Below are 26,180 nucleotides of genomic sequence, written 5' to 3' on the forward strand. Positions count from 1 at the left end.
ATAGAGTGAACTCATTATCATACGATTGTTAAGGTCAGCAACTCTGCCCATAGAGTGAACTCATTATCATACGATTGTTAAGGTCAGCAACTCTACCCATAGAGTGAACTCATTATCATACGATTGTTAAGGTCAGCAACTCTACCCATAGAGTGAACTCATTATCATACGATTGTTAAGGTCAGCAACTCTGCCCATAGAGTGAACTCATTATCATACGATTGTTAAGGTCAGCAACTCTACCCATAGAGTGAACTCATTATCATACGATTGTTAAGGTCAGCAACTCTGCCCATAGAGTGAACTCATTATCATACGATTGTTAAGGTCAGCAACTCTACCCATAGAGTGAACTCATTATCATACGATTGTTAAGGTCAGCAACTCTGCCCATAGAGTGAACTCATTATCATACGATTGTTAAGGTCAGCAACTCTGCCCATAGAGTGAACTCATTATCATACGATTGTTAAGGTCAGCAACTCTACCCATAGAGTGAACTCATTATCATACGATTGTTAAGGTCAGCAACTCTACCCATAGAGTGAACTCATTATCATACGATTGTTAAGGTCAGCAACTCTGCCCATAGAGTGAACTCATTATCATACGATTGTTAAGGTCAGCAACTCTACCCATAGAGTGAACTCATTATCATACGATTGTTAAGGTCAGCAACTCTGCCCATAGAGTGAACTCATTATCATACGATTGTTAAGGTCAGCAACTCTACCCATAGAGTGAACTCATTATCATACGATTGTTAAGGTCAGCAACTCTGCCCATAGAGTGAACTCATTATCATACGATTGTTAAGGTCAGCAACTCTGCCCATAGAGTGAACTCATTATCATACGATTGTTAAGGTCAGCAACTCTACCCATAGAGTGAACTCATTATCATACGATTGTTAAGGTCAGCAACTCTACCCATAGAGTGAACTCATTATCATACGATTGTTAAGGTCAGCAACTCTGCCCATAGAGTGAACTCATTATCATACGATTGTTAAGGTCAGCAACTCTGCCCATAGAGTGAACTCATTATCATAAGTTGCAGATGTGTTATCATGTTCCATTATGTAAACACAATAAAATGCAGTTACATGTAACGTTATTTAATAAATAATATACAAGAACGTGTATACTTAATACATAATTTAACATTCGTATATGATAGCGCATAATTAGGTCGCTTTCAAGCACATGCTTTATTACTGTACTCATTTTGTATTCGCATATTGACTATGACTATATATAATAATTATATTTTGACAATGTCTTAAAATTATCATGTTTGTTTTTAATAACAACACCCATATTAAAATCAAATGTTTACGTTTAAATACTCGTATAATTACACGTTTACATCTTCCTCATATCACAATATCAATATACCGGTGTATACTTTTTTATGGATTTAACAGTCTGGCAATGCGTACTTTCATATTAAAACACAATCTATACATGAGTGTTATTAATCTCACGAATGTATGCTTTAAGTCACAATGTTTGCGTATGATTAAACATATGTAATCAAGTGTTTAATTATAATACTGTTTACCCTTTTACAGCTATTACCCAATGTTTGTTTCCAAATAATATTGGTCCAGTAAATGTACTGTGCCACATTTATTAACACTATTTTAGGTTTACATAAGATATTTATCACACGCAATTAATTAATATCTTCAACTTACTGCACAATAACTGTTTCATACAGACTAAAATCTCAATCTGAAATGTCAGTTTTTGTTTTAACTTAAAAATGATATTTTTATGTTAACGACTGTGCGACCCTAGACGCTGAAGTGTAGTTTAAGGAAGCGTCAAGATATAGAATACTTAGTTATCCCCCGCCATAGGCGAAGGGATATTGTTTTGGCGTTGTCCGTCCGTCCGTCCGGCATTTTTGTGTCCGGAAACATATCTTGGAAGTGCTTTGGAGGATTTCCTTGAAACTGGGTATGAGTATATATATATATATATATATATATATATATATATATATATATATATATATATATATATATATATATATATATATATATATATTGATAAGAGGATGATGCACGCCAAATGGCATTGTATACCATCGGATAATAACGGAGTTATGGCCCTTTGTATCTTGAAAAAAATGCTTTTTTAGTGTGTCCGGAGCCATATCTTGGAAGTGCTTTAACAGATTTCATTGAAACTTGGTATGAGTATATATATGATTTAGAGGATGATGCATGTTGGCGTTGTTCATCCGTCCAGAAATCTTTTGTGTCCAGAAGTATAATGGCGGGGGATATCAATGCGACGAATTTGCTTGTTTTCAGTTGAATCGTGAGCAATCATGTTAAAGCTTTAAAACCACAGGACTGATACCTGTTTGTTTCAATACTCCTTGTATAGATGACTTATGCGTATTCTTACAAATTAATCTACGGGCCCACGTCAAATGTTTAATTGAGCAGGGCTCAATGCAAGTGTCCACCTCATAGGCTTATGGGAGACGACAATTCCGCTTTAAAGCTTAATTTGATTAAAGGAAGTTTTGTTATCGCGAAAATGATCTCCAATCCACTCAGAGAGTGTCGTACCTGATTAACCTGTGCATTAATACAAAATTTCACAGTAAAAGCCCCATAGACTAGTGGGGCCGCTGATTCCAACCCCTGCTGTCGGTCCTTATCAACCATAAACACTCTCAGTTGAGAAGCGCATCTCCACTTTGTCCGCCAGGTCTTCCTTATTCAACTTCCGCAATCCACGAATCAGCTGCGCCACATCCGCGTTACGCCTACTAAACGTCCGCCACTTCTCCAAACACTTCAACGCCTGCTCCTCCACTGTCTGGTCACTGCGGGCGCTGTAGATGTCAATCAGTTCAATGTCGTGTTTCAGCTTGCTCGGCTCCCGTTGCGGCTCGAACGGCAGACACTTGTACAGGCGCTTCCAGTCACTCGCTATTTCCTGCGCCACGTATCGACAGGCGTCCGTCAACTGCCCTGTGGGGAATATAAGGGTCTGGTTAAAATCTTTCTCACGTGCGTTCAAAAATAAAACCACCCGGTCAAATCTTTAAATTACCCCAATAGAAGCCAGTTTACGAGTCAATCGTGATCAGTTAAACTAACTTTATTTTGGATCACGCTATGTATGTGACTTAATTATGACTCGGGGTATATGGAATTTATTTGGTTGCTTTTGTACAATATATATAGGAATTATAAACCTATGGATAATAAAACCTCATGGAGTAATGGATATGGTGTCCGCCTACCGATTGGGAGATCAAGGGTTCGAGTCCCGACAGTGGAAGCGTTCTTTAGATGTCCCCCAAAGACACCAAGTACGGGTTCCAGTACCAGGAAAAGAACTCGAGAGTGTTTCAATATAAGCCTTAGGCTTTCGATGCAATCCAGCTAAAATAATTAGGTTAAAACTCAACTAAACAGCTGCAATATTGGCAGGAGATAAATTATTGCTACGATCTGAAAGTCTGGAAGGCAATCGACCGATTGCTCATATGGCAATAAAACAACCCAACATTAATGGTAAACTTGAATGAAGCTGTGGACACCGCCTTCGGACATACGACACAGAGATTATAAATGACAAAAAATTATTAACAAAAAATGGTGACGAATGATTTTCTTCGTCGAGTGTGATTCAATCTAACAATTACTAGTATCTTGAAAGTAAAACGTAAATAATTTGAAGAAGACGGCTGCATATGTACATTGTGTTTCGTGATACGTATATTGTAAGCGTTTTGTAATAAAAAGTGAGGCCCTTGTACCCAACATTAATGGTAAACTTGAATGAAGCTGTGGACACCGCCTTCGGACATACGACACAGAGATTATAAATGACACAAAATTATTAACAAAAAATGGTGACGAATGATTTTCTTCGTCGAGTGTGATTCAATCTAACAATTACTAGTATCTTGAAAATAAAACGTAAATAATTTGAAGAAGACGGCTGCATATGTACATTGTGTTTCGTGATACGTATATTGTAAGCGTTTTGTAATAAAAAGTGAGGCCCTTGTACCCACGGCGACAAGGCATGTTTATATTCGTCGCACATTATCTAGAACAGTGAGCTTTATTACGACTTAATGTGTCTTGTTCTAATCTGGGACGGCACTTTACGCACATGCATTATGCCCAGTTTTGTAAGAACAAGACACAAACATATCCACCTGACCTCATTGTCTAATACATGCACATAATAATGAACAACATAAATTATTAAATAAAAGATGTCTTTGGCTCTTTAAATCGGTTTAAAAAGATAAATGAAGACGCTTTAAAGTGTATGAATCAGAATGTAAATTATAGGAAACGTATAGTGGCAGTATTAAAAGGTCCCATGTGTATTACACGATATAAAATAATATCAAAAATATTCGAGTGGAGAGCTGATGGCGCATAAAAAAATGCTGTGTGAAAACGGGATTAAATGCATGTGCGTAAAGTGTCGTTAAAGATTACCCTCTGCAGTCCGCTTGTACGATTTTTTTTCATTTATAGTAGGTCTATTCTTAGGGAAAATACAGTTTAGGGGACAGTGTCGTCCCTGATAAGCAAGTGCGGACTGCACTTGCTAATCTGGGGCGACACTTTGCGCATATGCATTTAATCCCGTTTGGAGCAAAGCTCGAGTGCTTTCCAAATCAAGATGTTTCATTGCATCAGGCACCTCCCAATAGGATCTTTACCTTCATGATAGAATTCCCGCCGCCGACGATAGAGTTTTCTGAGTGTTTCCGGCGACATCTTGAGTACCCGGATGTGCTTCATGACAGACGTCTTCCGGTCCAGATTATCCAGCCGCTCGTGCATGGACTGGGCAGAGAAAATAAAGGACATTTGGTAAACATGCACTATTAAGTCAAATGTATGTGTATGGCCTTTGTTCCTCAATACGCCTTAAAATATACGTTTTCATAAATTAACACAAGAGAGTGCCAAGCAATATGGTCCCCTACCGGTGAAACTCCACCATTATCAGATTTTTAATATATTTTCTTTTATATTTGTTGCCATTGCAACCAGAATTATTGACGTAAGAACAAAATGAAATGACGTGCATAATCTCCATATTGCCATCTATCAATGTTTTACGTTTCATGAAACAATATGAAGAACTTTTATCGCAGGATCCATAAAAGTGTGACGGACAGACTGACAGACAGACACAGCGCAAACCATAAGTCCCCTCCGGTGAAGTTTTACCGGTAGGGGACAACAATGGCCATTATTAAAGAATCAGGACGAGTGCTTTATTTATGGAAAATGATATTTCTATTCAAATGTATTAGTCGATAGTTTAATACAAAAGGAGTTTTATCTCGGTTCTGAATGATAAGTTAACGTTTGATATAGTGGTCTCTGAGTCAATATCGGTGAACATTTTAATAACTTTTGCGCAATGGTTTTTGCGGGTGCGAAAGCGAAAACAATATATATATATATATATATAAGCCGCGCTACTCGAAAATGTGTCTTATGCCATATACGGCCAGCGTAGCTGCAGACCACACAGCGTATTTTCAATAACTTATTAGCGAACATGATAGTTCCATACGGCGCGAAATCGCTGTCTGGTCTGAAGCTACGCTTGCCGCATATGACATAAGACCAATTTTCGCATGACGAAGCTCAGAAGATGTGTTAAACTTTGTGTTCTACATGTTTTAAGTGAAAACTCATGAATTTGACATTTTGAACCATTGCCCAGATATGTTCGCATTTTATAGTTATACGGCCTGTTGACTGTCTTCATTCAATAATGACTTCATTATTTTGTTTTAATATGTGCATACCTTTTTTCCGCGTTCTTAATATATATATATATTATATATAACAGGCTTATCAGGGACGACACTTTCCGCTTTTATGACTTTTTTCGTTTAAATGAAGTCTCTTCTTAGCAAAAATCCAATTTAGGCTTGAAGTGTCGTTCCTGATAAGCCTGTGCGGACTGCACAGGCTAATGTGGAACAACACTTTACGCACATGCATTATGCCCAGTTTTCTCAGAACGCGACTCATATATATGCAAGAAAAGACGTTCCACTTTCTATATTAAATGCGAATACATAGGTATATCATAATAAACACACATTAACTACTAAATAGAAAATACTCCTGATGCAAACGTATTTAAGATCACCCAACAATACTTCCGAGACTATTGTGTATTAGATGCTTAACAATTATAATGTAGCTTTTGTATAAAAAATGACCAGTACGAATGGTTTGTAACTTATCTCCCTAGTTATATACACACTGTCCTCTAATTTTTTACACTCATTTTATTCCAGTATTTACTTTTATTTAATTTAATTATTTTATTTAAGCTGGAGTGCCTACAAAGCCAAAAGATAAAACCTTTGAACGGAAGGGATAAATATTTAAAAGTGACCTATTTATTGTCCGAATAAAAAGTTTGACCAATTTCATTGCGGTTGAGTCACGCGTGAAATCTAGAGTGGTAACACGTTTTTTCTAGGGTTTTAGAAACACGTGATCTAGATTTAAACTTTTCTTAAATACTGTCCATACCAACACTTGAACAATGTTTAATAAGATTGAATCATAATTTGGGCTTCTGGGGTTGCAATTGGGTATTTCTATAATTTTACCCATTGATCTAGATTTCAGACGCGCGTAACCCAGATTTCAACTCGACCAGTATATTTTTAAGGCAAGAAATCTGAACAGGTCTCATCATTCAGTTGTAAATGTGGTCTATGGAGTCGCAACAAGTTTTTCTAAGATGATGACATAGTTTCTTGATGCACGTAAACCAGATTAAAACTTGGCCCAGATATCGTCCATATAAACAGTCTGGGTATGTTTCATTAAGCCTGCGTCATATATCTGGTCTCTTAAGTGGTAACTAGTTTTATGTAAGGTATGGCCTAGTTACTAGGCTTTTGGTCGCAAGTGACCCAGATTCTTACTAGTCGTAAATATTGCAGTGCTTAGAAAGGGTTTGAAACGGACAGGGTGCTAAGTTGTCACTTGCAGTCATAGTACCCTTAAGGCATATTTTCAATGTAGCATGAGTTGTGTATGTATATTTTCATATTTCATGAATGGTCATTTGAAACCTTGTATCTATAATTAGTCAAATTAGTTTAACTGTGAACATTTGATTGATTAATTAAAACTTCAAAAACAATGTCCTGTATAATTACTGATCAGATAAAAATAGGGCAACGTATGGTTGCCGGTCCAAAGGGTAGGGTGAGACCTCGGGGCGGCAACGTGCTGCGCTACTCCATTTAGGCCTGGCTTTAAACTCTACCGTCGCCGTCAGATCAAGATAAACATTCTGAGCAAACTTCATCAAGTATGGCCCATAAATTTGGCCTCTATATTTAAAATGATCTACAAGTTGACCACATACGTGCAGATCGCACGGCGCTGGAAGCCTTACATAGACTGACAATAATAGCTCACTTTCAGAACGTCGTGCTAAGGTGAGCTAACGTATTTATATACTGCACAAGTACCGGTATAACATATTTGTCCTATTTATGCCAACTGGACTCTCCCATCTTTCTAAATTGGATCAATTTATTTCCAAAATTAGGGATGTCTAGCATATATATTTCTTTATTTAGAATATTTCTGACAGCAATTCCTTTAAGCAAACAGCGCAGACCCTGATGAGACGCCACATCATGCAAGCGGCGTCTCATCAGGGTCTGCGCTGTTTGCCAGGGCCTTTTTATAGACGCTAAATGGGTTAACCAAAAAGCGGACTTTCATTACCTTCAACTCGATATCCATGCCTTCAAGACTTGTTCGCATCTCGTCGGTCTCATGCCTATTCGTAACCAGTTCTACTTTCAATTCATAAGTTCGGTCGGAAATGTCTTTTAGTTCTTTTTCAAGCCGCACCTTCTGTCGGGTTGAAACCGACGACCATTCGGTTAATCGGTCAATTTCTTTTAATGTTTTGGCAAGCTTTGTGTGCATTTCTTCCTCCTGACGCGGCGATAGCATACGCTTGTTTGACAACGACGTCTTTGCCCCTTCTACAGTCTCATTTTTATGTTGAATCTGAAATTCTAGACGTTCGATTTTCATCTCTAACGTCTGAATACTGTCTTTGCGTTTCTTTTTCTCTTTTCTAAAAACGGCATAATCCTTTTCAACCTTTTTCCTAACTTTCGCACGTCTTTCAAGGCTTCTTTCAAGAGATTGGCGTCTTTGGTGTAATTTAAACACGTCCTGCTGAAGAGTTTCTTTGTAACCATTATTAAACAGAATCTCCTGCTGCAGTTTCTCCGGATAGGCCGCGTCGTCGCCCGTCCATTTCTTGATCTCGTGTGCGATTTCTACAATTTGCACACAAATACTCTCCATCAATTTGCCGATGTTGCCACCCTCCGCCACGAACCTCTCAAACGAAGATTTCACGTCGCTGTATCGCAGAATATCACCATTTATTGCCGTCAACATACTCTCAATGTCTCTCTTGTAATTTCGTATGTGTTGCTCGTATTCCGTCACAATACTCGCATCAACGCCACCAGTTTCCTCCGCGAAACTAAGGCAGTATTTGTACACATGCTCCTTCACACAGTTCAACATTCGCTCCCTCACATGTGGTATCATCACTTCAAACTCCTTGGATCTTTCACAGATGTGAATCAGGTCTCTGAAAGCCGCTTGATTCTTCACCGTCTTGTCGATATGATTCTCGTTCGCACGTTCAATAAACTCTTTCCAGTTGTTAAACTCGCTAGTTTCCACCCGCCATGTTTTTACGATATCCTTAAAACACATTGCGCATGCGTCAAAATTTATTTCCTTCTTCGTGAAATATTTCTGGGCATAGTTTTTTATGACGGTGCACAGATCGTTAACGGTGTCCTGAATGAACCTGTATTCAACCTCTCGGGATGGGGGTGGTCTACTTCGCCTTTCTTGAAGTGACCTATTTGACCTTGGGGTGCTCATGACGTCGCAAATGACTTAAAACCATTATCATGACCTTTGACCTTTCTCTAACGAAAGGACACAAACATATATAAACGTTCACATCGTCAAGCACTATGTTAAATTCCACATTAAAAATAAAATAGACCACCGGTAGATGAATTTCGAGTTCATACTTTGTCACATTATCATCTCTGACTTCTTAAATCCCAACAATTGATCTTGCTAATGCCCTGTCGCTTATCGTTGTTCTGTTAATGATATCTTTTTAAATCCGTAGAAAGTGTTATCATTGAAAACTCGATTAATGCTCTCAACGGGTGTCCTCAGTTAGGAAACAAGAACGTTTACGTTGCTATGTAGACCGTTATTTAACAACTCTGACTCTTCTCATCCTCTCGATCTGGAGGAAAAAATGATTATGTTTATACAATTGCGTTATAAATATATTTATTTAACCATGAAACTATTAGAACAACGTAAATTTACGTAAAAACTCCACCATCCACAATGGGTCTGTCTGTCTGTCTGTCTGTCTGTCTGTCTGTCTGTCTGTCTTGTCTGTCTGTCTGTCTTTCTGTCTGTCTGTCTGTCTGTCTGTCTGTCTGTCTGTCTGTCTGTCTGTCTGTCTGTCTGTCTGTCTGTCTGTCTGTCTGTCTGTCTGTCTGTCTGTCTGTCTGTCCGTCCGTCCGTCCGTCCGTCCGTCCGTCCGTCCGCCCGCCCGCCCGCCCGTCCGCCCGCCCGCCCGCCCGCCCGCCCGCACGCCCGCCCGTCCGTCTTTGCGTCAGTCAGTCTGTCGGTCTGTCTTAGTGTCCTAATGTACGAAATATGTAAATGCAATTATTTCTGATACATTTAATTTCACGTTCTACGCCGCTGAAACTGACACTTAAAACCATTCGGCTGAATTATGTTGTGTACATTTCAATTTATTCGCGTGTAAAATGTGTGTAACAAACAGAAATACTCGTCCAGTTAGTAATACAATTTTCTTTGTTTTCTACAAAAATCTCCACTTAGTTTTATGTGCTTAATGAAAACCGATATTGCGAGGATCTTCATTACGTAGAAGCTAAACTGATATCACTACTCGTTTTATTCCTACAGAAATTGCAACAGGAATTACCTCTCAACATGCGTATTTTTTATTTACACCAACCACTTCAACGAACATTTTCCACGTTCTGAATTAATTTCAATATGGAGTGAAAAACAAGCAAAGGAATGTCATATTATATATAATATAGAACAATAAGATATACTAATCAACACCCGAAATAGGTTATTAACGCATACCTCCAAATATTGTCAACGGTATTATTACAATTTCGTTCGATGTCACATCTAAGACAAAAAATATCTATCCATTATCGCTCTCAAACCCTTATAATTCTTTTTGCCACACAATTCGACAGGGTTTTAAACGAAAATCTCCCTGTCAATAGGCTGTGAGCAAATTCGTCCAAAGATGTTATCTTTAGGCTTAAGTAATTTCAATATTGTTCCTCGGTCTTATTTCTATGTCCCTAACTTTTACCGACAATGGTTTTAAGGATTTGCCTTAAATGGGCCTTTTAACAGATACTGGCATGTATTGAAGTTTGTCGTTAAATGGTCTTTATTGATTAATGTAAACATTGGATCTAAAAAGCTACAGAAAAAAAAATAAGAATACGATTTAAGTAAGAAAAAAGTTACCCTCAACTAGGCTCGAACCACTGACCCCTGGAGTAAAAGTATATCGCTTAAAGTCTATCGCTTTATAATTTTCAGGATTTTAAATCGGCAAAATAACGGACATTTTAGTGCATGGTAAATGTTCAGTATTACTGTTTCCTCATAAATATCATAACTACAACGAAAATTTGCGAATCTGATACATTTTGTTTATTTTGTCAATTTACCAAAACGTGAAAAGGCCCCTTTAACACTGCAGAGACATTCGTGTGGTCCAACAGAATGCAAAACTATGGTGACAAAACTCGCCCTGGGAAAACGAGCTTAAATACGTATAGGTTTAGTGTCGTCCCAGATATGAATGTGTAGTCCGCACAGGCTAATCAGGACGACACTTGCAGCCTAAACTTATTTCTTGCTAAGACGAGGCTTCCTTAACCCTTTGCATGCTGGGAAATTTGCCTTCTGCTAAAATGTCGTCTGCTTAATTTCTAAAATTAGCATTTTCTGCGATTTTTTTCAAAGCATACTATCAAAATAGCAAACAGTTTGGATCCTGATGAGACGCCACGTTCTGTGGCGTCTCATCAGGATCCAAACTGTTTGCAAAGGCCTTCAAAATTCGGTTCCCGCACTGAAAGGGTTAAGCCTAATCATTGCGGACAGTTTCTCCGTAAACTGAGTTTTCGTTATAAAGACACTTTGTTCAGACAACCAATTCAATACAAGCAGAAAAGTACTTCCCAAATTAGCAGGTAATGACTACACATGCTTATCGTGGACGACACTGAACGAAGTTACGTTAGACCCGGTTTTCCATGGACCTGCTTATGGACGACACTGAACGAAGATACATTAGACCCGGTTTTCCATGGACCTGCCTATGAACGAGACTGAACGAAGTTACATAAGACCCGGTTTTCCATGGACCTGCTTATGGATGACACTGAACGAAGTTACGTTAGACCCGGTTTTCCATGGACCTGCTTATGGACGACACTGAACGAAGTTACATTAGACCCGGTTTTCCATGGACCTGCTTATGGACGACACTGAACGAAGTTACGTTAGACCCGGTTTTCCATGGACCTGCTTATGGACGACACTGAACGAAGTTACATAAGACCCGGTTTTCCATGGACCTGCTTATGGACGACACTGAACGAAGTTACGTTAGACCCGGTTTTCCATGGACCTGCTTATGGACGACACTGAACGAAGTTACATTAGACCCGGTTTTCCATGGACCTGCTTATGGACGACACTGAACGAAGTTACGTTAGACCCGGTTTTCCATGGACCTGCTTATGGACGACACTGAACGAAGTTACGTTAGACCCGGTTTTCCATGGGCCTGCTTATCGTGTCCAAAAATAATTCTTACGATTTGAATCGCCGGTGAAGACAGAGTTTGCAATATTATTTTTTTAAGAATCGATGTAAAAAATGAGGGCTATTATAATTCGACTAAATAGTGAAAGCGATTGTAATAATTCTTCAAGCCTACATGTTCACTTGGAGACTTTTCTAACGCAACACGTATTCAAATCGATATAGCTCCTTTATTTTTGAACGGATTTTGTGGAAATTTGGACTAAGACTAATTCATCACATATCTAATAATCAAAGTAAATTTAATTGAAATTGATCAACAATAAAATAGCATACATAAAAAAAATTAAAAAATCATTGAAAAAGTAAAATTCTCAAATTGTACTTCGTAAAATAATAATGTGAAAAGTAAAACGCATTAACTTACACGTCTTAATGACCGACCGGCCTGTAACATTGCGCTCATAAAAGCCATGTTGTTGTTCTAATTTATGTTATGTTGTCCTGGTGTAAAAACTAGAATGATGAAATTGAAATTAAATTGGAATTATATAGCGCGCTGTACTACACTTGATGACTTCGAACGCAGCATTTTTCAAACTTAAATAACTCAGTTATGAGTAAATATTTTGATTTAAAATTGTATATGTGATCATTTGACTACAATATGTACAAGCAAACGATGAAATCATTCGTCCGTGTCTATCGGATGCTTCGGCAAGTGGTTAAGTTAGCATGCAACATGCCGATTGCTCTGTTGCGCTCCTGAAATTTTATACGAGACATATCGATTTTTAAATTAATGTTATGTTTTCCTAGTGTATCAACTCAACCTAAAATGAAGCAATTGAAATAAAATTAGAATCATATCGCGTTTCGCCATTTCCACATGCAAAAAGCACCTACTCCACGTGCATAAGCGTAGTATGTTTTGTTATATCAGAACTTGCCTTTAGGACGTTTTCAAATGTTCCCTCCATATAATCCGCGTCTGTGTTTGGCCGATTATCTTGTGCGCACAATATAGCGATTGTGTTTTCAATTCTCAAAAAAGAGACGGGAAAACAGAACTTGTGTTTTCCGCTCCAAAAAAAAAGACGTGAAAACAGAACTTTTGTTTTCCCTTCGCCAAAAAAAAATAACTCCTGAAAACAGACTTATTTTGTGTTTCCCCGAGTTAATTATTTTTTGGCGACGGGAAAACATAACTTGTGTTTTCCCGACTTTTTTTTGAGCGGTGATGTCACCTTAGTGCCACCGTATAATGGTTTACAAAGAATGTGGGAAACTTTGCCTGATGTGAAATAACGATTTTCTATCAATAATACACAGGATGATTGATTGTGTCAGGTTTATACGTTGAAGAACGTTTAAGTATGTTTAAGAATACTTCAGATAATGACATGCATTAAATTTACAACGAAGACCATTAAAGGGAATGTTACTCAACGTTTCTAAACTTATGCCCTCTATCAATGTATCATTTCGTAAAGGCTTATCATAAATAAAGTTTAAAATATACACATAAAAGTACAAATAAGAGAAGATATAACATGTTTTTGTAGCTGAAAATGTGAAAATATATCAGTAAAAACTGGAGTAAAGTTATTTATATTTGTATTTATTTATTTATATTTGCATTTATTTATTTATTTATTTATTTATTTATTTATTTATTTATTTATTTATTTATTTATTTATTTATTTTTAATTATGCCAACGACAAAATGATATAAAAGCGACGTAATTTATCCTTAAGACCACATGTTCTTATTAACATATATGTTTAAATCAAGATATCCCCATTTACAGAATAAATACCGAAAGACAATCGGGATGTTCTAATTACTAATTACATAATCAATCAACTGAGCACCAAGTCGAGTGCTGGTAGCGCCACGTGCCAGGGATACATTCAATTAAAAGACGTATCGCGAAATCCCATCACAGTGTCGCCATGAAGTACACGCTTTTACAAGCGTAATATGGCATCTGACAACAAATTATCTGGTGTATCTCTGTAGAACAATAACAGACTGACAGATATTTAACTGTATTTGGTTTGTGCCCGCTTGTGATGAAATATCGCCGAATAGCGTGTGAACAACGGCCAATCTAGCACTCGGGTTATGAAATGTATTTGTTTCGATAAAGCGATTAGTGCTGAAAGCAATCAGAGATTTAACTGCTTGTGTGTGAGACCGTTGTTTTACCGCCCATATTAATGCGCATCGACCAATTACGGAGGTTAAGTATAGTTCCCTATGTTTAAGCGGCGACTTTTTAGATAAAAAATACCTGCTTAAAGGGACCTTTTCACAGGCCTTGTCAGGTACGGAAGGTTGTCATTAAATACTTTATATTGATAAATGTTAACAATGGATCTCAAAAACTCCAGTAAAAAACACAATCTTGAATAAAATTAAAGAAAGAACAAAAAACTCTCAACTGGGTTCGCACCACTGATCCCTGGAGTAAAAGTCTAACTTTTATACCACTGGGCCATTCGTGCTCATACAATGTGTGATTTTTTTTTATCCCATCATCAGACGTGCATTGCCGAAATAAATCACTGTGGAATATATTTTCCTTTATTTCGGCAATGCTGAAATATAGCTGTCACGCGCGGCGAAGGATGGTCATATTACTCGGAATCAACTATAAAGTAATAATTTTTAGTAAAATGGTAAATGTTCAGTATTACAGTTTCCTCGCAAATAACATAACTACAACGAGCATTTGCGAATCTTAAACACTTTTTATTTTGTCAATTTATCAAAACGTGAAAAGGCCCCTTTAAACTCCCATATGTAAGGATCGAACGTGTTATCCTAAAATCAGTAGGTCGTCACTACTGGATACCATACATTTGACCAAGGCGATTAGTGCATGCATACGTACACTTATTGGCATATTGTTTGTAATAATTTAATTATCGTGCGTTCTTTTGTATAATCTGAAATATCATAATTATAATTATTATATAAATTCACACTGTGTGATGTAAATCGTTTTTCAATTATCACAATTGCTGCGCTACACTTATTTACGGGACCGCGCTCGCACAAATACGGCAGAATCTCGAGTAACCAATCCACTGCACGTGACCGCCACATAGACGGCGCACGTGGTCTTATTCGGGTGAGCAGATTCAATCGGCAACGCTTTATTATATACGTAAAGTTATCAATAATTTTCCTTGAACACATATCGTTACGAAGCAGCCTTGTCGTATTTTCTAAATTATTCGGATTTTTTTATGGCCCTATGCACATGCGCTAAAAACACCTTAAAATAACGATTTCGCTAATAATGGATTATTTTTATCTTTCATAATATGTAAATGTGTTTACATTAACCACACGCATTAAAAGTTTCATGGTAGGTCCTCTATAACTTTAGTTTAAAGAAAAATCTATTGTGAGAACATTTAAATGACGCAATGTACACAGTAAGTAAAAAAATACTTCATTACAGTATAACATCTTAAAGGTAAACCGCTTTCAATGCATATGATTTTTAATAAATTATTGTTATAATGCAGTCTATCACCATACTTACTTTTAGTTTACAAGTCCATGTTATTTATGAGTACCACTGTATATTGTCTAGATGACATGACCAAAAAAAGAACAGCAACGATTAATCATACCGCAGAGGAGATATAATACTACTACTGGGTATTCAAAAAATTATTAATACACCAGGCAGTGTCTTTAATTCGTCCATCGTTGTCGAACTTATCGTGCTTTAAATTACACGGGTGTCGAACTTGGTAATAGCTCTGTATGCGTGTTAAATGTTTTCGTTTTCATGATTCAAATTACTTATTTGGTTGACAGTTTAAGTCCTCTTAACATTTTTCTCGCTTATTCTCCTGCAGACAAAGATTGAACTTTTAGTTGTAAATTACTCATTCACTTTACAAAAGATTGTTCCAGATAGGAGCCAGTTACAATGAAATTTAATTCTCATTTCACTGGCTCACATATTTATAAAATCAAGTCGATTCGACATTTTCGAATTATAATTGTTTATCGACAAGTTCACAACTGTTTTTGTTGCTATGAAAGAAATGTTATCGCGTGTTTAAATTCGTAACTATCAGAACTCCTTCGTAACGATTCAGTGTATCCACTTAATGACATCTGTGTCAAAAAAATTAACCGAATTGCGCACAAACATCTGATGTAAACTAATCAAAATATCTCAACATGCCACAAAACATCTCATCAGGTGGGGGCTCTGATACGCTTCCGTAAAAAGCACACTTATGTTACATACGTCTAACTTAACGTTTAAAAATTCTTCAGTGTTTTTTAAAAGCGTAATTCATGAAAAGCTTTTCACACTTTATAATACGTTAATTTAGAAACCTTAATTATAAATGTAAATGTCTCCTTTTATTTCAGCATATCGCGGCTGTATAGGGCTTACAACAACGAGGACTGGGCAAACGCCTATTAACCTATTTATGCCTAGTGGACTCTCCCATCCTTCTAAATTGGAGCAATTTATTTCCAAAATTAGGGGTGTCTGATATACTTTTTTCTATATTTAGAATATTTCTTACAGAAATTCCTCAGGACGCTAGGCATAAATGAATTAAGACGACTTGAGCCTACATGTATACAATAGTAACTTTGACTGTGAGAATGCGTTCGCTGAGTGAATGATCTCCATACATAGAACCATGGGGCTCGAAAACTATGGGCTAAAAACAACGAATTTTCAAGCGGTTCTTTTAACTCATAGCTTCGATAAGAAATCGAATTGCATGAAAACGCGAATAGATAAAGACATAAACACCCATCAGCTACAGTTAAACACCTTATTTGTTGACTTTGGGTTAGCGCTGATATTGAATGTGTCTTTGTGTAAATAAGAAGCGATAGAAGTTTTTCTAATAATGTATCGTTTGCTAGGCAGTGTAATTTGCAATTGTTGACCGACGTAGTTTACTAATTATACTGCTGCGCGATAAATTCACATACTCATGAATGTATTAAGTATTAAAGCGAATACTTTCGGCCGTATTTGTAACGTTTATAGATAAATATAGATGAATAGAATAATGAAGGAATGTGGTTTGCAAAAGAAACAAAAATGTAATCGTTTTCAATACATTTATGTCGGTTCAATAGCTAATCGTAAAAAATGTTTTGCATTGTTAAGTATTTGTGTCCCGGACGGCTTCAGTGTGGAAGTGTGAAATATGGTACGGTATTATATAGTACGGTACTATATGGTATAATACTATATGGTACGGAACTAAATGGTACGGTACGATATGGTCTGTACGATATTGTAGCGTAAAATGAACATGATTTTCATGGTACTCTATGACGTGTACGGCATTCCGACTATAGGTCAAATTGGTACAGCACAATATGACGTCAATGTGGTGGATACAGTATTTGTGTCGTGCTTATGATATAGAAAACCATGATTTGGCACTGGTCAACCAGTCTATGATACGATATCATACATCTATACATAGTATCATAGCGTATGGCATGACATTGTACGATATAAGGTACGATAAGGTACAGTAAGGTACGGCATGGTATGGTATGGTATGGTATGGTTATGGTATGATATGGTATGGTATGGTATGGTATGGTTATGGTATGATATGGTATGGTATGGTATGGTATGGTATGGTATGGTATGGTATGGTATGGTATGGTATGGTATGGTATGGTATGGTGTGGTACGGTACGGTACGGTACGGTACGCTTACGTAAGGTGTGGTACGGTGGGGTAAAGTTATGTGTGGTTCGCCCACTCATGCTTGTGGTCGATACGAAAAACAAATGTGGTAAATACATGATAAAAAATGCCACACTTTATGAAACATGCCGAACGTGCTTAATAAGATGAATATTAAGGCCACAATTTTAACCCATTTATGCCTAGTGGACTCATTCTAAATTGGATCACGTTATTTCCAAAATAAGGGATGTCTAATATATTTATTTCTATATACTTACTGAAATTCCTTTAAGCAAACAGCGCAGACCCAGATGAAACGCCGCATTATGCGGCGTCTCATCTGGGTCAACGCTGTTTGCAAAGTCCTTTTTTCAGGACGCTAGGCATAAATGGGTTAATTTAAGTGAACTACATGTATCCCACTCAAAATGTAGATCATTTTCTCTCGTTTGATGGCCTTCAAAAGCAGATGTAGGACATTTTTCTTTCATATTGAACTATTTCCTAATTATCCTAGCATGGCGTTTAAAGATCTTTCTTTTCTATTTCAGATAACATCAAGGTATGTACACAACGTGCTAAAATCAAGGACGACACAAAATAATGCATGGTTTAAAGTTATTTCATACTGATCCAATAAGAATTTCTACTATTCCACATAACGGACAAAATAATAATCAAGTTTCAATAATTGAACATTAAAAATAAACTGGACCAAGTTTTCCATGTATGATTTAGGCCCCAGGGATGGGTTTTAGCGGATTAAATTCAAACCATTAGTGGTGTATTTCTATTTACAAATGAAACATGGCTTGAGTGTTTTTAGAGAAAGGGCATTGAACTCACATGTTTCCGGATCCATTAGGATTAAAAGCATATAATCATGGTGATAATTGTGCGTCGAAGACAATTAACACATTTTGCAAGGGAAAACAAACCATAGTTACAAGAAAATGCATATAAGAATCGAACAGGACTTATGCATTTCATCTGTGTAGAAATCGTAGATGGAAAATTACGCTTAATTCATAAATTAGTCGTAGATTTTCGTATAAGTTACCGTTTTTTTTCCAAATGTGCTGTCCTCTTAATACTATGGAATTACTTATGCTACTGCTACTACTACTACTACTACTACTACTACTACTACTACTACTACTACTACTACTACTACTACTACTACTACTACTACTTCTACTACTACTACTACTACTACTACTACTACTACTACTACTACTACTACTACTACTACTACTACTACTACTACTACTACTACTACTACTACTACTACTACTACTACTACTACTACTACTACTACTACTACTACTACTACTACTACTACTGCTACTGCTACTACTGCTGCTGCTGCTGCTACTGCTTGTGCTACTGCTGCTGCTGCTGCTACTACTACTACTACTTCTACTACTACTACTGCAACTACTACTACTACTACTACTACTACTACTACTACTACTACTACTACTACTACTACTACTACTACTACCACTACTACTACTACTACTACTACTACTACTACTACTACTTCTACTACTACTACTACTACTACTACTGCTTCTATTACTACTACTACTGTCGTTTTGTTCAGAAGTAAACAAATCAGGGTTGAAGCACAGGTGGTGACTGACATTTTGCCGCAATTAAGTTAAGACGAGTAAATTAACATTACCTCGACGAACGTCTGTGCGTGAGGTCGCGTCGCAATATGAGTGCAGGGCTAAATACATTGCTTTCATATAACAAGTCCTATAAGAATTAAATATCGCCGTCAGATATTTTGAAGGTTGTCCGCTTTAAATGAATCACTGCATGTATTTGTCAATCAACTTAAGTATACTATGTCCTGTGTATGGTTCGTAGACCTCGTAAATTGCTCTGGAATTCGGTACATAGTTAATGAGTAGGCACGTTATCTTGAACTCTGCGTTCGCAAACATGCCATATGATTGCTCAACATCCCATATCTAAGGCCATGTGGACAACACTAGCACTTTGATTGGATTGACCGAACGTTAGGCGCGTACATGAAAGTATCTATGACAACGGCTGAATGTCCCTGTCCCATGTTTGTCGCGCAACATTAATTCGAAATTAAAGCCCTTATATCGCATAACATAAATAGGAAATGTAAGCCCTAATATAGCATTACTTGAATATGAAATGTAAGCCCTAATATCGCATTACTGATATATGAAATGTAAGCCTTACTATCGAATTACTTGAAAACGAAATGTAAGCCCTAATATCGCATTACTTGAATATGAAATGCAAGCCCTAATATCGCATTACTGGAATATGAAATGTAAGCCCTTATATCGCATAACTTAAATTTTAAATGTAAGCCCTAATATAACATAACTTAAATATGAAATGTAAGCCCTAATATCGCATTACTTAAATATGAAATGTAAGCCCTAATATCGCATAACTTAAATATGAAATGTAAGCCCTAAAATTTCATTACTAGAATGTGAAATGTAAGCCCTAATATCTCATTGCTTAAATATGAAATAAAAGCCCTAATATCGCATTGCTTAAATATGAAATGCAAGCCCAAATATCGCATTACTTAAATATGAAATGTAAGCCCTAATATCGCATTGCTCAAATATGAAATGTAAGCCCTAATATCGCATTGCTTATATATGAAATGTAAGCTCTAATATCGCATTACTTAAATATGAAATGTAAGACCTAATATCGCAATATTTAAATATGAAATGTAAGCCCTAATATCGCAATACTTAAATATGAAATGTAAGCCCTAATACCGCAATACTTAAATATGAAATGTAAGCCCTAATACCGCAATACTTAAATATGAAATGTAAGCCCTAATACCGCAATACTTAAATATGAAATGTAAGCCCTAATACCGCATACCTTTAATATGAAATGTAAGCCCTAATACCGCAATACTTAAATATGAAATGTAAGCCCTAATACCGCATAACTTAAATATGAAATGTAAGCCCTGATATCGCATTACATGAATATGAGCCGCGCTCTGGAAAAACGGGGATTAATCCATGTGCGAATTCTGCACAGGGTAAATAGGGACGACACTTTCCACATTTGATAAATATTTGTTTATACGAGACTCCTTTTAAAAGAAAAATTCCTTAAAAACACATGCATTAAGGCCCGTTTTCCCAGAGCGCGAATGATATTAATGAATGGTATTAATCGAATGGCTGCATTTTTTACACCAAATGACGACCACTGTTACGTAAAAGAGCGGAAATCTAATTTAATGCCAACCAGGCGAATTATCGACAATCGCCCGATATACTTGTGTGTTTCTAAGAAACCCATTTCCGTCCTCCAGTCGAAACACGAGCGGATAATTACAGAGATATTAATCCGCCATAATTCACCCAGCGGGGTCTAAATAGCAGACTATCGTATAATCATGGTCAACTATATCTATTTTCCCAGTAGGTCCTTTCAATTTAATTATCTAATTGTACGCGTATACTTCAGTTTAGTATGACATAATATTAGATCTAGTTTGGTTAAGTATGACATAATATTCGATCTAGTTTGGTTAATTAGATATAAGACAACAATACCATTAGCTCTCTCATTTTCTTATGTTCTTCCAATTAATGTCTGTTATAAAAAATGCTTAAAGTAAGGTTTTTACAATTCATCACCGTTTGGTGTTCATATATTACCGGTAGATCTCGGTAACGCATGTAATCGTAATTACAAATTAATTGCTCTTATACCATAGATTACCCCAGTTCATGTCCGACTTACGCGACTGTTTTCTCAAACGCCGCAAGTTATTGGATATTGTGAGAACATCGTTCTGTGAAAACTGGGCTTAATAAAGATAAGCCTGTGTATTCCGCACAGGCTAATCAGGGTGACACGTTCTGATTTTATGGATATTTTGTGTTTTTCGATTACTTACTTTCCATGCGTGTTCGACAAGTGTGTATATAGGGCAAACACTAGGAAAATGTAGTGCTATTTATGGAAAGTATCTTCAAGCTTGTGGTCTTTAACACATTAATCTATGTTAAATGTTTACAAACCTAAGTATATATACGTGTAGAGCCAAAACCGATATACATTTAACGCAACGTTTCTTCCCTTCCTTCCGCTTTATTTTGTATGTCGAGCGATGGGTGAGTTCAAACAATTTTGAATTAAAAAGCAGTATCGTCTAAATGTTGAATAGATAAAAAACAGGTGGCTTTTGCATCTTCAAATATTTCCAGGAAATATTTCTAACTTCGATCCTCCCGAGAACAATTGATTTTCTATCGCAATTAAGTCAAAATTAATTGTCTTTAGGATAGGTTACTCGATGTTATAGTGCATTGTAGCCTTTGATCATCCTACTTCCAATCGTTGTCGCATTCCTGCATAATGAGCTGGAACCTTTGATCATTGTAACAACTAAAACAAAATACTTTTAAACGTGTGGGTTTTTAAGAAATACATATCGATTAGTCGTTGTTAATCGGTCAATAAACAACGACATGGAATTCTGATGCTTGAGTTTTTAAACACGATAATGCGAACGTTTTTTTCGATTCTAGCGCGATTTGATACTTCTCTCTGCGTTGTTAACCCATTTATGCCTAGTGGACTTTCCCATCCTTCTTAATTAGATCAATTTATTTCCAAAATTAAGGATGTCTAGTTTATTTATTTCTCTATTTAGTATAATTCATACAGACACTCCTTTAAGCAAACAGCGCAGACCCAGATGAGACGCCGCATCATGCGGCGTCTCATCTGGGTCTACGCTGTTTGCCAAGGCCTTTTTTCTATACGCTAGGCATAAATGGGTTAATGAAAAATTGTACAGCGGCTTATGTTATTTGTGTGTTTGGGACGATCAATGAGCATCACCAAGATAACCCTCTCAAGAGATTCTGTCTGACCATGATTGATTTGACTTGTACAAATCACAATATTAGAATACTCAAATTACCGGTAATACTGATTTGAAAAATGAAAAATTCTTCATTATTGGGAATCATTATGATGCGGTTACTGACACATATGCTCTCCGCGGGTTACTTCCGTAATTGTTTTGATATTCATTCCATTAGGAGCATTTGTTTAAATTGCGCTACTATCCTTGGAGAACTTAGTGTAACAGAAAAGTAAAACAATTTGTCACGATGCACGGGCGTAGCTAAAACGGCGTACCATAAACGATAGATAATTATTTGAGGTATTAGTTTCGTATACTGTGCAGTATTAATTTACGGTATGTCACCCGTCGTTTCAATGACATAATTCACCTACGCATGTTGTTTTGCATCAGATTTCTTGTAAATATGTTGTCATAAATCTATGTTATCAACACGAGAAAATAGACAAATACATGGTAACGTATAATTCATTTTATTACACGTACCTAGTCTAACTACGTGTACGTGAAACGTTTCGTATGTAAAAAAAAAACGGCGACTACTTTGCAGATGTTTAAATGGAAAGCCGAGACTCTACGTTTTACGGCGTATCTGGCTAAAAAAACCGTATGATCGCTTTCAGGACACTGTAGACGCAGAAGCAGGGTCAAGTTCGCAGAAATGTCGTATTAGGTACGTCAATCACATTATAAGGTCATAATTATACCAAACCTATACCAAACCGCTAGTATGGCAACGCAATTATCAAGAACTCGATCCATCAGCATTTCCCTTCTACGTGTAGGAGAAAAGTTTTTTTATTAAAGATGTATGGAATCGTCTGAGCCATTCTGAATAAGTCCACAATAGTACCATCGTCCTGTTATTTAAGATCGCTTCTGGGCCGCTTATTTTTTTTTCTTTATTTGGCTTTCTATACGTCTGGCTCTGTTACTAGAATTTGTTCACGACCTTGTGCGTCAGAGATATCGTCGGTGTCTAGACAGCTCTTCCCCGCACACGATTTATGGACTTTACCATACCGTGTATGAATATTTCGCAGTTTAGAAGTTCCTTTCGCGCCTGAAGATGTTTTACTACGAACCCGGAGTGACCCAGCACTCCTTCCTAATTAACATACTATATTCACGAATGTTGGGACGAAGTTTGAAGTATAGCTGCAATTTCCAGCTATTAAAGTATAGCTGCAGTTTCCAGCTATTAAAGTATAGCTGCAATTTCCAGCTATTAAAGTAAAGCTGAAATTTCCCGCTATTTAGATGTTAGTCGTGTTACTTATAGATTTATAATTATGGTGTGGTCAAGTGTTGTCGAGGGAAACCGCAGTACCGGCCCGGTATGATGACCCCCCCCCCCCCCAACCAACCAAACTCGCATGCTTCCGGGAACGGGAATTGAAACCTGGTGGCATATGTGAAAAGTGCGTGTACCAACCAATGCGCTTACCGGACTGCCAGAAGCAGAACGTGTGAAATTAATCAAAAACAAATGAAGTCTTTACAATTTGAACTCAGCCATAATAAGTTTTAATTGTTAATACGAAGAATTTGATAAAAAGTAGTGAGACAAGTTCTGAATTATATGTGATGTATTTTTTATCTAACGAATTATAAATACGTATCCATATTCAACTAATATCTTCACAATGAACCTAAAATATCTTAACAGCTTAATATCTCGCTATAAAACAACTACTACTACTAATAATATTAATTATACAATTGTTACTTCTACTACCTTCACTACATTTACTTCTAAAACAACAGCAGTTCTAATAAAATAATCAATTAGATTATAAATTAACAATTAATACATAATTAATTGATAATTTACCTTGTTCGGTGCACAAACTCGTCCAGTATTCTCACTGCACATCCGTCATTTACTAAAATGCTAACCATGAACTTTAATCTATTATATTCCTTATCCCATTCACATGTTCAAGTGCTCCTATGTTAAACCACAATTAATTCGTCAGAATCAAGTACGGCATTAACTCATATTTCTTTAACTGCTCACTCGACTCCCTGTATGTGTTACATTTGTTTGCACAGTGATTGAAACTTGATATCTCACGGCGAACTAGTTCAATATCAAACTTTCTCTCATTGTATCCGGCGTTGAACAAACAAGCGCCACAGGGTTTGAAAGCGTCTTGAATAAAAGACTTGCCGTTCTAGAACCGTGGCACCGTATTCTAGCCGCTCAAAGAGAACTATGGTGTCGTATACAGGCAATCTGTTATAATCTATGCTCTGTAGTGGGTGTTACCCATGATGTCCAATAAGAGACACACATCACAGCTAGGAAGTTAAGGCATATCAACACTGTTGATTAATACACTATAGTGTTTAGTTTGCCGAATTCAGTGTTAGTGTCTGTTATACAACATCGACTATATAATTTAATAATCCGGTTAAGAAAAATAGTATCATAAAAATAATTATTTTACGTGTAAACCATAAACAAAATGGAAAATTTATAACAAAAATATTTTTTTCTTAAATAATTATTTTTGATGATTAACTATTATTATTATTATTATTATTATTATTATTATTATTATTATTATTATTATTATTATTAGTAGTAGTAGTAGTAGTAGTAGTAGTAGTAGTAGTAGTAGTAGTAGTAGTAGTAGTAGAAGTAGTAGTAGTAGTAGTAGTAGTAGTAGTAGTAGTAGTAGTAGTAGTTGTAGTAGTAGTAGTAGTAGTAGTAGTATAATCATGAGCAATACATGCAGTTCATTGCATATAAAACTGAAATATAAAAACATCTTTATTTAAATCCTGCTGAGCCATTTCTATGTCAGGTGGGAGACAATACTACTATAAGAGACTGTGCGTGCTAGTCAGAGTTTATTAACAGGTCCTTTCGGCATCTTCGCGACTGCCTCTATGTGCGGACCTGGTTATTCGAGAGTATATGGTGGGTCAATATGTGCCAGCACTGTGACTGTGCATTAGTAATACTGTGCAGAAGAGAATATCACATGGGGAGAGAATTTACAGTACTTTAACTAGGCCTTTAAAATGGACTTTTTTCACAGTTTGGTAAATTGATAAAATAAAAAAAAATGTTTCAGATTCGCAAATTTTCGTTGTAGTTTTGATATTTGTGAGGGAACCGTAATGCTGAGCATTAACCATGCTCTCAAATATCCATTATATGCATCTTTTGCCGATTTAAAAACCTAAAAATTATAAAGCGTTGCAACGCGAAACAATTGAATAATTTGGGGAGTTCTGTTGTAGTCGTTTGTTTGTGACACTACGATGATTGCTTATGTAAAGTATAAAATACGCCACACATCTAGGGTGGCCGAGTGGTCTAAGTGTTAGACTTTTACTCCAGGGGTCAGTGGTTCGAGCCCAGTTGAGGGTTTTGTTCTTCTTCTTTAATTGTATTCTTATTTTTACTGTAGCTTTTACGTTCCAATGTTTACAATTATCAATATAAAGCATTTAATGACAAACTTAAAAGATGCCAAAATCTGTTAAAAGGTCCCTTTAATAAATATCTACTGATGTTGATGGTGTTCAATTTAAGCATTCAGATGTGACCTGTGCATTAATTGTACTTTG

At 36.6% G+C, this 26,180-nt stretch overlaps 1 protein-coding gene across 4 annotated transcripts; it reads right to left on the reverse strand.

The window, feature by feature from the left end:
• Positions 1-1,101: 1,101 nt before the first annotated feature.
• On the reverse strand, positions 1,102-24,658 carry LOC127839416 (uncharacterized). 4 transcript variants are annotated; one of them, XM_052367777.1, is made up of 4 exons: positions 24,430-24,658; positions 7,784-9,359; positions 4,717-4,843; positions 1,102-2,995 (listed from the first exon to the last, which is right to left on the reverse strand). In XM_052367777.1, exons 2-4 carry the CDS (start codon positions 8,975-8,977, stop codon positions 2,679-2,681), a joined length of 1,638 nt encoding a protein of 545 aa, XP_052223737.1. In that variant the 5' UTR covers positions 8,978-9,359; positions 24,430-24,658; the 3' UTR covers positions 1,102-2,678. The 4 variants fall into 4 exon arrangements, with proteins under 4 accessions (XP_052223737.1, XP_052223736.1, XP_052223739.1 ...); XM_052367776.1 differs by lacking the exon at positions 24,430-24,658 and adding an exon at positions 15,527-15,685; XM_052367779.1 differs by lacking the exon at positions 24,430-24,658 and adding an exon at positions 10,253-10,345.
• Between the last annotated feature and the right edge of the window lie 1,522 nt (positions 24,659-26,180).

Source organism: Dreissena polymorpha, chromosome 7, assembly GCF_020536995.1.
Source record: "Dreissena polymorpha isolate Duluth1 chromosome 7, UMN_Dpol_1.0, whole genome shotgun sequence".
NCBI lineage: Eukaryota > Metazoa > Mollusca > Bivalvia > Myida > Dreissenidae > Dreissena > Dreissena polymorpha.